The sequence below is a fragment of the Polyodon spathula genome, chromosome 17, assembly GCF_017654505.1.
Source record: "Polyodon spathula isolate WHYD16114869_AA chromosome 17, ASM1765450v1, whole genome shotgun sequence".
Taxonomy (NCBI): Eukaryota; Metazoa; Chordata; class Actinopteri; order Acipenseriformes; family Polyodontidae; genus Polyodon; species Polyodon spathula.
This window is the reverse complement of record NC_054550.1, coordinates 33,802,156-33,817,509: the sequence shown is the minus strand read 5'-3', so window position 1 is coordinate 33,817,509 and position 15,354 is coordinate 33,802,156. Positions and strand designations below refer to the sequence as shown.

Here is a 15,354-nt window from a genome sequence, read left to right as displayed (position 1 = left end):
TCCCACTCATGCCTTCTTTCAGACTTTAGAGAACAAAAGAGTGTAGATAATAAATACAGCTGCAGGGACTGTTAGCAACCAGAACAAAGAGTAATCTAAACACAGAAGATAAAAACCACAACAGCAGTGATAAGATAATACAACATAAATCACAAGGAAGTACATGGTTCGGTAAGCCCTCTGTCAGACTGCACAAGAAGTCCATCTGTTCAAACCGTTGAAGCTCATTCAAAATGCTGGACATTTGAGAAGGAACATCTTCCCTTTTCTGAAATCTCAATGTATTTATACATTGGGAGATGGCATAATTGACAGCTACTGTATGCATGTGATAGTTGTGTGTTAAAATCGGAATCCTGACCTTTGTCCTGCTGTGTGTTATTTATTAATGTGCCCAATGTATAGAAACGGTCAACTGGTTAATAAAATATATATATCTGTGCATTATATGTCATGCGAGCAAATAATTAATTACAGCAAATAATAAATACAAGTGATTTGCATTAGTTTCACCATCATTAACTGACCACTCATTAAGAATAAATAGGCTTGACTGATATGATTGAAATCATTAGATTCCTAAAGGATAGTCAAGACAGCAGGTACCTTGGCTTGCCTTTTCACAAGCTTTAATTGCCATAAGCATGCAAGGTGAGTTATACTCCAATGTTACCAGAAACTACCCCATCCAAACACAAACGTTTATCCGAAGTAGTGAAATTCACAAAATGATCTCAAATTGGTTAAAAAAAATTATATATCCCCTTCAGGCTTTTTTTTGCCATATACTGTACAAAACCCATGCAGAATGGCAAGACTTTATTTGTTTTCAGAACCTGAAAGAGATATATTGTAGTTATTAAATTAGTTACATTTTGTGTAGTGTAGTAAAGACCTCAACAGTATATTATTGTTTGATGCTCTCTATATACAGTATACACTTTTTTGTTTATGACATATCCAACATTATGTTACATTTTTTTAAAATAATCTGTCACATCTTACCTAGTCACATTGAATGATACAATTTACTATAAGCACAGACAGGTCAGAGATACAAGGAGCATTAGTGTTGAAACCAGCAGCGTCCCTCCAGCTGCTTATTGCAGAGCTAAGCTGGGTTTCTATAAATGGGTTTAGAGCAGGAAAAGATCAGTGTATTTATTGTGTTGTAGAATCCTGACAGGTATGAATCATTTCTTCTTCAATCAATTTTGAAGACCAATATATAATAAACAGCATGATGCAATTAATAAGCTGAGAGGTGATAAAACACTGTATTGCAGTACAGTAACTGTACTGTGTGTGTGTTTTTTCCATATTGTTACTGCCTGGTGTTCTGTCAGCGCTCGGAAATTCGCAAGCAAATTGCACCGGCAACATTAGATCTGTGTAATAAAAGGGCTCAGGAGAACCAGTCCATGAGAACCCTTCTTGTGCATCCTATTTATCATTGCGAGAATTAATCTGATTTCTGGGATGACAGGTTTAGACCCGGTTTCTATTTAATAGATTAGTGGTATTGCCACAGGAACAATGTGGTGTCAGTTCATGTGCATTTGTTTTGGTGGCAACACATATACTGAAAGAAATAATGATACTGTTTGTTTTGGTTTGACATGTGTTTGACCTTAATATTCGCCAGGTGGTATTCCCAGGAGATTACTGTCACCAAAGCCTGAAATGTGGGTAAAACCTGTACAAGAGAAACAAGTCCAGCTGCATGCAGTATGCTTTGAAAATTATTTGGGATCTTCCCTTCCTATATATTTGCTGTTTGAAAGCAAAGGGTGAGAGTCCAGAACCTATAATGTAAATTATAACCCTAATCCTTACTTTTACCCTAACCCTAACACTAATCTGTATATGCAAATTCCAGAACCTATACTGTAAAATATACCCGAACCCTAACCCTAACACGAGTGTTAACCCTAACACTAAAATGTGAAATATTATGTGTCTGATACTGTTCTTAGGCAGAACAAACCCCCTCCGCCCCTTGAAAATCATTGTCACTTTGTTATTCCTGAGCCTAACAAAAGTCTCGGAGTACTCACGGCCAGTCTTTAGACTCGACTGACTTTGGCTTGAGTGTCTGGCCTCGGATGTCCTTGGTTCAAGGACTTTGATGACAGGGCGTTTGAGACTAGTCATGTGTAATAGCATGCATCTGCATAGCTGAATTTCTGTTTTCTTGTTTCTGAATTACTATAAATAAGCTAAAAAAAAAATCAAACTCATAAGTGAGTTCTCATCATCGAAATCCATTTATTGAATCGCCATACTCTCTCTTTTACCCAGCTGTTTCGGACATGTCTTTGACTGCCCGAGGCATCTGTGAATTAGTTCTTCATTACTTAAAGAGCTTCTTAACCTTGCCTCTTCCTGATCCCATTACTAGCTTTGTCTGCCCGCACTCACTCTGCATCCCTGACTGGTCTCTCTGTTATTCCCTATCAGACTCTCTGGGCCAGACTCCTTGACACTCTGGTTTCTTATGTCATCTCAAGGTCAGCGCTGCCCTCCCTCTCCTTTTTGGCATTACAAACGGTCTGTCATCAATGACAGTGGGAACTGAGCTCGATATGATTTACCATTCAGGCTGACCCCGAGAGGCTTGGAAATAACGTTAGGTCACTTCAGTCTCTGTCTTGACTTTATAATTTCACACAACACTGGTAGTGGCCCTTTAACTTGGCTGTTTTAATTCTGCATTCTGTTTTACCCGGAATTTCTCTCACACTAAGCCTCCACAATTGGACTCTCTGTTAGGTTGTAGTTTTCTACAGGGCTAATGCAGGATTTCCTGGGTTCATCCCTAAACATCAGCTTAGCACTTAGTTAGTACACTACTTATGAAATAATCCGATTTTCCAAACACTGTTACTGATGTGCATGACACTACATTATACTGAAATCACATTCCACCTGAGGAAAAAATCTGACATCTGGAGAAGGAATAAGGACAGGATAAACTTGTGAGTTAACCTGATTAGATCTCTTACATTTCCACAGCATCTGAACTACCTTTGGCTTAATCCGTTTGAAAACGCTATCACTGCAACATCATTTTTTCCGCAGTATACTGTACATGGTGCGTTGTCTGTTCCCTACCACATATTTTTGTTAAGGTGTTATTTTACATAAATTAAGATTTACAATGCTATAACCACCTTTTATATGTATATATATATATAACAAGCTTCTGACCCAGACAATGAACTTGAAGAGTAGTGACATGTGCAGTGAAATACTAATGAAATCTCCCTTGGACTGCGTGCATTTTACATTTGCTCAGAGGCACAAGAAAGAGACAAATGTAATAAACATGAAGCGGCTGCAGATGAAATCGTGTTCACTGATCACTGAAAAGATTGATGTTGAAGGTATAAAGAAACAAATATGGCTTACCACGATGGCCAAAGATTTTTGTATCATCCTATCGAATTAACTAATTTTGCTTCAGAAAGTCAACAGAAACCTGCTGAATAATGTTACGTTAAAATTAAATTTAATGTATTAAATTACATAATGCTTTGTAGTTTTCCATGCACTTAACAAAAAAATGATGAAAACATTGAAAAATGTGACATTTCAAAATCTATACTGTACTACTATTATGGCCTCCGGTAGACTTTTACAATATCATTTTGTAGTTTCTTTGAAGTTAAATAAAAGGTCTACATTATGTTAATATAGCTGTTTTTTTTTTAAAATTTTGTCTTAATCCTTAAATTCTAGATGATGCAAAACTTTTCAGCCATAGTGGTAGACGAGTTACTATTTGCAAAATAGAGGAACTGAACGAAATACATTATCGATCCTAAAAATTTGTAAAGCTGCTGCCTTCTTGCAGAAATGTCATGACGGTGGCTTATGCAAGACACATTTGGTTGGTTTAGCATCGGACCTCTCCCACAGCTGTCACAGCACCAGTGATATATTGCAGCATTTAAATCTGTTAAGCCTGCAACTCTGTCAAGCAACAAATCACAACATCCTGTAAAATGTCAAAGTTTATGGCAGCACCTATATTGATGGATTTAATACACCAAGATTTATTTTAATTATCTGTTTTTGTGTGAATTTAAACAAGCTGCTTTCTAGGAAAAGCTCATTGCTTTTTTATGTGTAATTACACTGATGAAGGCCCCAGCCTAATCATTTATATACATGATGTAGCTTCTACAAGTTTTACTAGGGTTATGTATACTATTTAAAAATGTATTAATTCATCACACAGGTGCACAATACTGGATCCAGTTTGACAAAAAATATTTAAAACAAGAATTTTAAGGATAACTGTGATGTTTTGTCTTTAAGGATGGACAAAGTTCGCTCGTTTAACACGAGCTCTGACAAACAGCCGGAGCGTTATCCAGCAGCTGACTCCAATGAACAAGGCGGATGTGAGCCACAAGCACTCGAGGCTGGCAGAGGTGAGATCCTGAATGGCTGGAGTCAGGTGCTTTATGGAATATGTTCAGTTCAAATCCCAGAAAAAGACAGGTACCCCAATACAAAAATTCCCAAACTCTAAACTGGGCATTCTAACCTTAAACTACACCTTCAATCTAAGATAGCTTTACGAAGCATTTGATCCAATCTTACTACTACTTTTTTTTGATGGAGATAAAAATAAGAAACAAACAACATGATGGTGCTTGAGAGTCCCTGAATTATATGACTGATTAAAGACTGGAGTAAATGGTTTGATTATGTGTCCCTTAATGTCAAGGGGCAATATTCATTCAGTGTATTCATTATAAATATTTACTATAGTAAAAGCATAGCAAAGTGTAACAAAGCATGGCGAAAGCATGCTAAAGCATTGGTAAGTATTGTAAAGCATAGCGAGGTATGGTAAAGGATATTAATAAACATGGCAAACAAGGGTAAACTATGATAAATGCATATTATAACCGTGGGAAAAGCATGTTAAAGCTGCAAAAGTACTGTGCAAAAAATATCCATTGAGCCACCAGTAACATTTCTTGCCTGCTTCACCTCTTGTTCATTAAAAGTCTCCCGTCCAGCAATTGAACAGGCTCAGCCCATTTTAGCTCTCAGATCTGACAAGAGAATAAACCAAGTGGAAATGGCTTCAGGCTGTTGGTTGTGCCTGCTGTGCTTTCTGTGTACAGACAATCAGTCAGAGTCCAGTGCTGACAATCCAGCCACTTACACAAGCAATAATACTGTTCACCCAAGTGACTCACCCACCAACCTCCTGGGCTGAGTGCCTTTGAATTAGACAAATAGCAAAACTGGCAGCCATTGTGAGTGAATGACCAATTAAAATTGAATGACAGAGTGGATCAGCTCCTCTCTCTACTCTTTTCTATGGTACTGGGTGCAGCAGCAGCAATACTTTGTTATAATAAATATTTAAGCTTCATATGGGATCTCATTTACCGCTGTGCATTCCCAGTCCAATCTGTTATCTGACCAGGAATAAACTGTGTTGCAGTCAATGAGAAGCCTTGCAGCTCTGTGATCTATCTATCTATCTATCTATCTATCTATCTATCTATCTATCTATCTATCTATCTATCTATCTGTCTTTAATTAAACTTAGTTCACAATACAGTAGATTGGCTGGTCCGAACTGATCTATAATCTGAACCACAATATCTGAATGCATGCTGATAGGAGCTGAAGAAACTTAACTTTAAAAGCATTAGTGTACAAAAAACAGTTTCTGTATTTTGTTTGCGGAGTATCAAAAATCAAAAGCAAGGTATTATTAGTGCAGTTGAGATTATGATCAGTAATCTGAACAAATGACTAATCTCAAGAGGTTCTGATCCCAACTGGTTTGGATTAGCAAGAGTCTAATATCAAATAATTGTAATGATCAGAAATATAAAACAACACATGCTTACATTTCTTATCATTTATAATACCACCTACGTAGACTTCAGAAAAAAAGAGAGATGCACACAATGCCTTGTCAGCTACTGTAAGGAGAGATAAGGTAGCTCTTATAACAGATGAGTTTTAGCTGCAAAAGTGAATGGATGAAGCAGAATTGCAGTTTTGATGGGCTCTGTGTGTGCTTTTTTTTATTGCAGTCAGATTTGATTTGATGAAACTGTACTTGTTTAGTTTAGAAGAAAAAAAAAGGCGAGGGAAAATGTAACTGTTTAAAATGTCATTTAATTCCCAGAGTGAATATTGATCATAGTGCAGTAGGGTGGTGTTGGTGAATGAGACAGTTAAATTGATTCAAAGGTAAAAACAAGACCAATAATTTGTCGCCAGATATAGGGGTGTTTGATAGGTATAAATAAGTTCCACCTGATTGGCGGTTATTAAAGATTCAACTGCACTCATCAATAGTAATATTATGTCCCCATTCAACATTGATTTATTATTGTCATTAATCACACTTTAAAAAAACTATAAAGACAGTATATATCAGTAATACAAGAAATCTCTGCATTGCATCCTTTACAAATGTAAATCCATTCACCTGAGCTAGGCTATCATTATTCATTCGAAAGTGAACGTCGCAATAGTTGCTTTGTTAGGTTTCTAAACAAAATGTCATTTCTCGATAGCCTTGGATTTGTCCATGACTGACCTGAAGACATGACCTAGCAGAGGTGTTAGCGAGGGCTGTGTGAAACAAGGTGAAAATGGAGTAAGATTTTTACTATCTGCTAAAAAAAAAACAGTTTAGGACAGAAGCCTGGCTGCATAGCAACTAAATCCAAAGCCCTCACTGCTCTGTGCTCTTCTCGTGTTGCAGGTTCTTCAGCTGGGATCAGACATCCTTCCACAGTACAAGCAAGAAGCCCCAAAGACTCCTCCTCATATTATTTTACACTACTGTGCGTTCAAGACCACGTGGGACTGGGTCATACTGATCCTGACTTTCTACACCGCTATCATGGTCCCTTACAATGTGTCCTTCAAGACGAAACAGAACAATATTGCTTGGCTCGTGCTGGACAGCGTAGTGGATGTTATATTCTTAGTGGACATTGTGCTCAATTTTCACACCACTTTTGTTGGCCCCGGAGGGGAAGTTATATCAGACCCCAAGCTGATCAGAATGAACTATTTGAAAACCTGGTTTGTCATAGACTTGCTGTCGTGCCTGCCATATGACATCATCAATGCCTTCGAGAATGTGGATGAGGTAAGGACATCATCACTTCCCCATTGTGGTGTTATTGTTTTCCTTTTATTCAACAGGATTTTTAACTTGTGCTTGGTGGCCTAAATGGTGAGTTGGGGAAATATTTGGGGTTTAACTGGACTGCATAAAAGGAACTAGTCCTTCTTAATTAGCCTCCAGCTGTGTGTCAGTAGCTTGTCTTCCTTTGCATCTCAATTGCATTGTCAGTTCAGCCCAGTAATAAGCTTTGACTTCAGGACCTTTGTGATGCAAAAACAGGTGCATACCAGTGCTTGCTTGTCTTAATTACTCATTGTTTTAACTGAAGGAAGAAACCTTACTGGAATGACAATATATGAAGAGTAAAGACGATGTGCTGATTTTTGTGTGTCATGCAGATACGTTCACTTTTATAAAGTCTTCCAGTTAAAACAAAAACAGATAGAAGTACTATTCTACTTGTTTTTAGGGCCACAAGTAAAAATATAAGTGACGACATAGTGTCTTTGAACTACAGTTGCAGCACTTGATGTGAATTTCACATATTTTAATCTGCAGTAATACTAGAAGTACCCTCCATGTGGGATTCTGTAATTCAGAAATGAATGTGTGACCCAATTTCCATGACTTGTCAAGTTACGGATATATAGTGATGTGACCTAGTGATTGTGGTAATTACCTTTAAGTGAGAAAGGATTATTAAGTAGAGTTGAATTCCTTCTCCTAAAAGCATTACATCTGAAGGGTGGGATTCTCTGAATCGATGTCTTATGGTCCTCATAAAGAGGGTTAGAAGGTTGGAAGGTATCCCTGTTTTATGATTGTCCATTAATATCGGAGGAATGATTGACAAGCCTCTGAACCACAGAGGGTCACAAAGCCTCCTAACTGATTAGATGAAAGTGACCTGATAAGAGGTCAAAGGGCAGCATTCATTTTCTGCAGTCAATTTGATTCTAAGGTGACTGATGAGACTGGTGTGAATACTGGGACTGGATCATAAATCATGCAGTGCAGTTCAAATTAGACAAAACTGCAGCACAGGCCATGTTTCTTGGCTCCACATGCCCATCTTACAGTCACAAAAGTATAGGCATTGCATTTATCAATGTAATATAGTTAGGATGGAGTCAAAGCTGACTTGTAGTGTTGCTGACATGCAGTGTACTATAGGTTTGTATTGCAGCTGTAGGGCATGGTTATAAAAGGTCATTTGTTCTATTTTAATTTTACTATCTGCCTACCTTTCATTTAGTTTCCAGTCCTTCTTGCAATTTTGGTTACTCAAAAGCTGTGTTTAGTTCATAGACATGTAACACAGAGTAGATCCGCAAAGTGTGCATTTCAGTTTTAGAGCCAGTGCCTTCTAGTAAATCAAGTTTTCTTTTGTATTCCTGTCAGTACACAGTGCCAGTACACAAAACCTGATGACCAGAAGCCACTGGCGCTTGTAGCTATACAGAGACTTTTCTAATCCAACCTGTGTTAAACATGTCTAACGTAAAGCTGATATGCCAACTAAAGTTGCAAAACTGCTCCTAAATGTAAGTCAGTAGGTGCCTTAACAGTAAATCTACCACAATATTTGAGTAATTGCAATATCCTGAGACTTCTCATTTCTTTCTCTAAGTGCTAGAGCTTATGCTATCATCTGGACTCTGTTGAAATAGAGCTCTGCATTACATCTCCTACAATATGTTATCCCATACCGTATGTAATCCTGTGAAGGCATGGACTGCTTTGATTTATCTGTGTGCATTGTCAGAGAAATTAATTATTGAAGAATAGATTGGGACATAGGTAAGTTACCTCTAATGATATGTACTATACCCATTCTTATAGTTATATTAGTAGATTTTGTCCAGCATGGTGTATGTACAATAAGTGCCAAGTAGCAGGTACTGTATTATCTGTAATAATGGCTCTTTCTAGAGGGGCTTTCTCTAATATGAATGTATATTGGCTTTGCTATGGATGAAAGTGTTTACAATTTCATATTTAAACTTACATATAAGAAAAACCTGCGGTAATCTGTAGGGTAAATGCAGTAAATGCATACAAACACAGCAGGACCTGGATGTACGATACGTAGACTAGGACAGTGCTCTTGTGACCACACTATAAAAATGTTCTAGCACCACAGCAACCAAATGTATAAAATATGCAGTTTGATAACTGTATCTGATACCTATATGTAGAGCCACAATTTGTTAGCATATGAGAATAATATTTGAAAAATTTGACGAATAAATACATTTTTCTGCTATGGTGATTGGTGTGGAATTCCATGCCAAGATGGATATTCATTCTGCAGTACATGGCTGGTCCCTGGGACATATTCTTTCATTCTGGTTAGCCCTTTCTATTGATGAGGTTATGATTTGAACCCTACTGTGGCCATATCTCTAAGTTGGGGAATGTGATGTTAGTTATAAAACGACAACTCCAAAGTAATAAAATATCCAAAGATTGCATTCCGATAAATGATCTATAATTGTAACTAAAAGAATAATCCTTTTTATTTGTTTGTTTTATCCCCAGAGTATTATATTGTGGACAAAAGATGGAGTCATGGTTGAAAAAGATTATAGAGCAATAGAATCTCCATTCAGAATGTTCAGGGCCCTGTATGGATTTGCAGTTATTAATTATAATAGTAAGAAACGAAGCCTATTTATTAAAAGGTGTCAACTATAAAATAAGCTATTTGAATGGTAGCTCCATATTTTCTACTGCAATTAAGTAATTATAAATGCAGTGTCACTGAGATGAAACAGTTTATTCTATGAAGAATATTTGTAGCGTGTCAGCTCTATGGATTAGTATCGCTCTTCATTTGGTGTTTTATTAATTAAGAATAATATATTTAGCAGGTTGTATTTGAACAGTTGGATCTTATGCTAGACTGGGCTCAATGTACTTGTGTAATTTAAGCAGGGAGCTGTACCATATGCTTCACGTTTCCATGGCGACACGATATGACAGCTGATCAAAGTTGCTCCTGCAATATCTCTACACTTAATTTTTCAGGATTGATAAAACTGCTGTAAAAGAGCCCATGATTTCTTCAGGAGGGGCAAGCCTAGCATTTACTATCGTATTAGCTGCATGAGATCAAACTTCAGCTAGCTAAATGTTTTTCTAGTGGTCGATAAATTGTGGATTTGAAGCTTCTCTCCGTTGCTACTTTTTTAAAAATTAGGCGATCATACAAGATGCACAGTGAAAACCCTGCTAGATTATTGACTGCAGCAACAGACAATGGCCCCACGCTGCAAGAGAATACTGGAAAGAGAAGGTCAATTATCTAGCGTGTAACGTTTCCTGCTGAGGGTGTTATTGCTGTTATGAAGTGGAAAAACGTGTTTATAGAGGCAGCAATCAACTATGCTGGCTAGGCCAGCACAGCCACTGCTTTAGCTAAACAGATTTTTAATTGAAAGATCAATTCTTTACCTTGTTGCTCATAATTTTTTAATTTGCGGGACTGCCTGTGCCACTTCTGGAAGAACTTCTATATAGTATTTCAAAGTTGATAATACTATTATTAAAAAAAATATAAGATTGATCCTTGCTGTGGTGAGAGAACACAATTGGACATTCTAATTAGGGAGAACATTTGTGGTAAAAAAAAATTGTGGGCACCAAATAAATATTAACAAATAGAGAGCATAGGAACATTAAATTAATTCTAAAATGCTACTAGAATTGGTTACATGAAGTACTCTAAATCATGTCTTTCAGACTAAAGCTAGTTTATTATTGAGACTGGCATTTAAAAGTATAATCCTAAAAAAAAAAAGAGATATGTCTTCAAAAATATTGCTGCTCGACTCGACAGAGAAACTTGTAAATAGCAAGAGCACAAAATGGGAAGAACAGTATTATTAGATACAGCAGAAAATTATAATGCAAACCACACAGAGCTGATAGAGCGTCAGGGTATAAAAAGAGCAATATTGGAACTGCTCCTTTTCTATTGCAGTAAAATACCTATTTCCAGCTAAACGTGTTAGGATGCCAGGGGTCAAACCCAGAGGCTTCCATTGAGATTGCAGCTTGTTTTTAAATGGGTGTCTCTGGCTTTTTGGCAAAACTAAGCTGCATAATATCACTGATAGGCACTGAGGCAAAGAGACTGTTGCCAAATACACGTTACAAAGTACAGCACTTTGAGTTGCTTCAATGCACTTAGCAGAATATTATTATGATATGTTAAGTATGTAGTGGGTCTAACATTTTGCCACTGGTTATGGAAAGGACCCAGGTTAAAAAGAAGGTTCATGGAGTTTTAAATACAGATGCAGAGTAGCCATTTCAGTAGGATATTGTGGGCTGTTCATCTATAACCCTTAATAAACACTCAATCACTTAGAAGTAAGCGCCTGAAATAGAAGTCTTTTTATTATAAAAGGCACAATTCCCTAATGCATTGAAAGAATGTCTGATTTGATGGATTAAATGCTGATATTAAAGAAAATGTTCCAGACCCTTTTCAGCCGTATTGACTGCCTAGATTGTCAGCATATGTGAGTTAACAATATTGACATTAAATAACAAAACCGTGCTTGTGTTCTGCCCTTGTCAGAAATCCAGTGCCAAACACAAAGCCATCCCAGTGTGTCAGGATTAGAGTGGGAGCTGGTTTAAGCGCATTGGTTGCCGATCAGAGATTAGTGTTAAACGCCACAGTGAATTTTGTAATTTGCAACGAGTGAGGTAAGAGTTTTATTCTCAGCTTTTCTGGGTCTTGCACATCCACCACCCCCCGCTGCATTATTAACAATGTTATTTTAGAAAAGTCCCTTTTCTGCAGTTAATTCAGAATTATTGATGACAATATTACTATTTTTATTTGGCTTGGGTCCTAAACATATATACATTTTCAAACACTAGATTGAAATGTTGATCCCTTTTGCAGTGGGTGAAGGAAAAACAATCTGTCATAAACTGTACATTTAAAGCTAGGTATGCAAAACATTCAGATGAAACAATACAGGAAACTGGATAAACAACAGTGTTTCAGACACGTCACTCTATCACCCTGGCAACGCAGTAACCGTGAAGACAGGTCCAGGCAGGTGTCTCACTACAGTATATAGATATCATTTAGCAGCAAATTCAAGCCAGGTACATTTAAAGCTACCTCTACGCATGTCCTTTCAATACACAGACGTCATACCTGTATCCTGTACATTTTATTGGTATCTGTTTCTTGAAATTAATTCAGTGTGGAGTGCTGAAGTATCAAAGGTTTCAAATTTCAACTTTTGAAACTTGTATCACACAGCACTATACTCATGTACACGGTATAATTACTGTATATCATTACTAATTGGTGCCTGTTTCTTCAAATCTGTGCATCTAATTGCTGTTTGTAATTATAGCATGTATGGTATGACTGGGAGATATACAGATAAATACAGGTTATGCAGAAATTGCATTTCTTTTGTGGCTGATGTGCTAATATAAAACAGAACCCTGCATGAAATAATGGAAAAAAAACCTCCAGAGTGAGTGAATTAATAAATGCAGCAGTTGGCTCAGATGGTTCAAACCTGGGGAAAATCAATACACCCCAAGTGCTGCACACAGGATGCAGTGATCAGACTCTCAACAAAACCTAATTAATGCCCAAAAGGCTTGGGCAACACTGTCCCCTGTGATGCAAATGGCCAGACGTCATGGTGCTTAAAATATTTTTTTTCACAGGTGACAGATGCAATCATGGTATAATTAACAATCTATGGTGCCAGGTGAAATACAGTACTGTCAAAACTCAATCAAATTCCACGTAAACAACATGGGACGTCTCAATTAGGCTTCCCTGAATCATTTCTAAATCATATTTTGTGCATGGAACAAACCAAATCAAACAGAAGTGTATGAATTCCTAATGAGCAAATGTGAAAAAACAAATTGACACAAATTTAGTCTTTCAGCAAGCTGGTGGCAGTTCATTAAAAAAAAAAAAAATAGTTCTAGAAGTAATAAAGTTACTTAAATTCAACTGGCAGCATATTTCAAGTTTGTGGTGCCCCCTACACTTAAAATACTCACTATGTTCAACTTAATTTTCTGCGAGTCCTTATAATCGTGAATCTGTTTGGCTTGATAACCCCAGTGGAAAACAATGGCTCAAATTCAAATTTTGCCCCTGGGCAATTTACAACAGGGATGGAAATAATACTCTTATTGCATAGCAGTTTCACCCATTCCAGGTTTTAATATGAGCTTGATTAGCCAGAATGTGTAGGTAACAAGCTCAGGTGTGTCTTATTAAATTCATAATAAAACCAGGAATGGATCAAATTACTATGCAATGGGAGTCTTATTTCCACCGCTGTACAACATAAAAGAATATGGATGTTTGTGTAAAGGGTGAGACCCCATTCTTCACGCGCTACAAAGGATGTGCCATGCAGGCTCTTGGCAAATGGGTCCTAAGCCTTTCTGGAGGCAAGATTGCTGCAAACTGTTACTGATTCCAAGCCTTGGTAGAGGATCAAACAGCTCACACTGTGATGAGTATTTATAGATTTGCAAAGCATGTAAAAAAAACAATTCATGACAAAGCGCTGATCCAAATATTCACTTTCTACTAATTTGATTTATAACTCTATTTTTGTCAGGCACAAATAAGGAACATGAAAAGGTTACACAAAAGGTCAGCAATTTGGAATTGTGGAATTTAGATAGCTTATTACAGAAAGGAAAATGTTAATATGATTGTGTGTGTTCTCTCTTTGCTTAGATTAAAAATAGGTTATTAATATTTAAAAGAAGACTGCGAGAGACCTGAAGTCATACCTCCTGCTTTGAACACTGAGTTCAGGCCTCGTGCTGGTGTTAGCTCTGCCATGCTCAAAATGGGGCTTCTTTAAAAACGAGTTCAGATATGTATCTTTGTTTTCCAAGTTATATTCTGTCATTCCCATATGTTTTCCTATACATCCTCATTTTTTTTAAATAGCTGTTTTCTGCTTTATCAAATCTGCTCTTTCTCTCTAATGTAATTAGATCATTATATGTACTATAGGACACCTGTGCCATGTTATTATTTTTGCCTGAGGAATTAACTCTTATTAAGAATACCACTTCAGCTGTCATTACTTTGTAAAAAAAAAATCCTTAAGCTTAGGGATCACAAACGAAATTATCTTAATTCTGCAATGCATTCATCTACAGTTCTATATTAACTTAAAAACAAAGCAACGTTTTGGCCAGACGGTCACATTTTGAGAAATGTGATATTTGGGAAATTGATTCCGGACCACCCGGTAATTGAAATAATTGTACTATAAAATAGTTGGTGTGTGATACTAGCTACATGAAAGTTCTATATTTAAAAACATATATAATGTTTCATATGAGATCTTCAGTATTGCTTGAAGTGTTGAATTTGTTTCTGTGTACAACATCCAACCTTTGCACAGCACACCAACTAATCCTGAGTTGTATAAAATCAATGGTGTTCACTTACTGTGTATGCAAAAGTGGAGAAAATATTACATCCTCACGCTTAGTAAACCAGTCTTGGAAACACGCTTATGGTTTTATGAAAAATAATGACACTCTCAAGGACACAAAAAAAGCATACAAGTAATTAAAACAGTACTGGGATTGTGAATTCAAAACATGCTAATAAAATTAATGCAAAATGAGACATAAATTAGACCAGAATAATTGCACACTTTTGTGTCGCTAAGTCAATTGCTTAAGCCTCAAAAACAAAAGAGTATCTACCTATAATGACATTGGCTCTGAAGGAATTAAATAATGGGTCAAGCCCAGATAGGAAGTCAGCTGCAGCAGCACCTAGTATCTTGCTAATACGATAACAGTGAAAAATCAGGAGCTGCATAATTGAAAGATGGTGCACAATGAAGATAATTGAATACTGCAGGGTTTATAATGTTCTCTGATAACTCTGGACTTGCAGAGGCTAGAAGCTAATTAGATCTTGACAATGTAGTTACCCCCTCAGCTTAGTGATGCGATGATGCATGGCATTGGCTAATGTGAGGGCACTGTTTGTGTGTATGTGTGGGGTGAGGGTGTTTGGACAGGGCAGGTATTTTCTTATATCAGCATGAGAATTCTGATAGAATTTTGCTAACAATGCTGATTTTTAAAGATTGCAATGTGCAACAACCTACCCTGATATTGCAGTCAAAGACAATAGACCTTGCCAGCATACTGTGCAGTTTTAAAAGGGTTGCAGAGGC

At 37.0% G+C, this 15,354-nt stretch overlaps 1 protein-coding gene across 1 annotated transcript in view; it reads left to right on the top strand.

The window, feature by feature from the left end:
• Positions 1-15,354, top strand: part of LOC121329593 (potassium voltage-gated channel subfamily H member 5-like) — an 82,716-nt gene that overhangs the window by 31,252 nt on the left and 36,110 nt on the right. The window contains exons 5-6 of the mRNA XM_041275254.1: positions 4,324-4,439; positions 6,755-7,147. Of these exons, the coding sequence (XP_041131188.1) occupies positions 4,324-4,439; positions 6,755-7,147 (509 nt within the window). The remainder of the gene's footprint in view (positions 1-4,323; positions 4,440-6,754; positions 7,148-15,354) is intronic.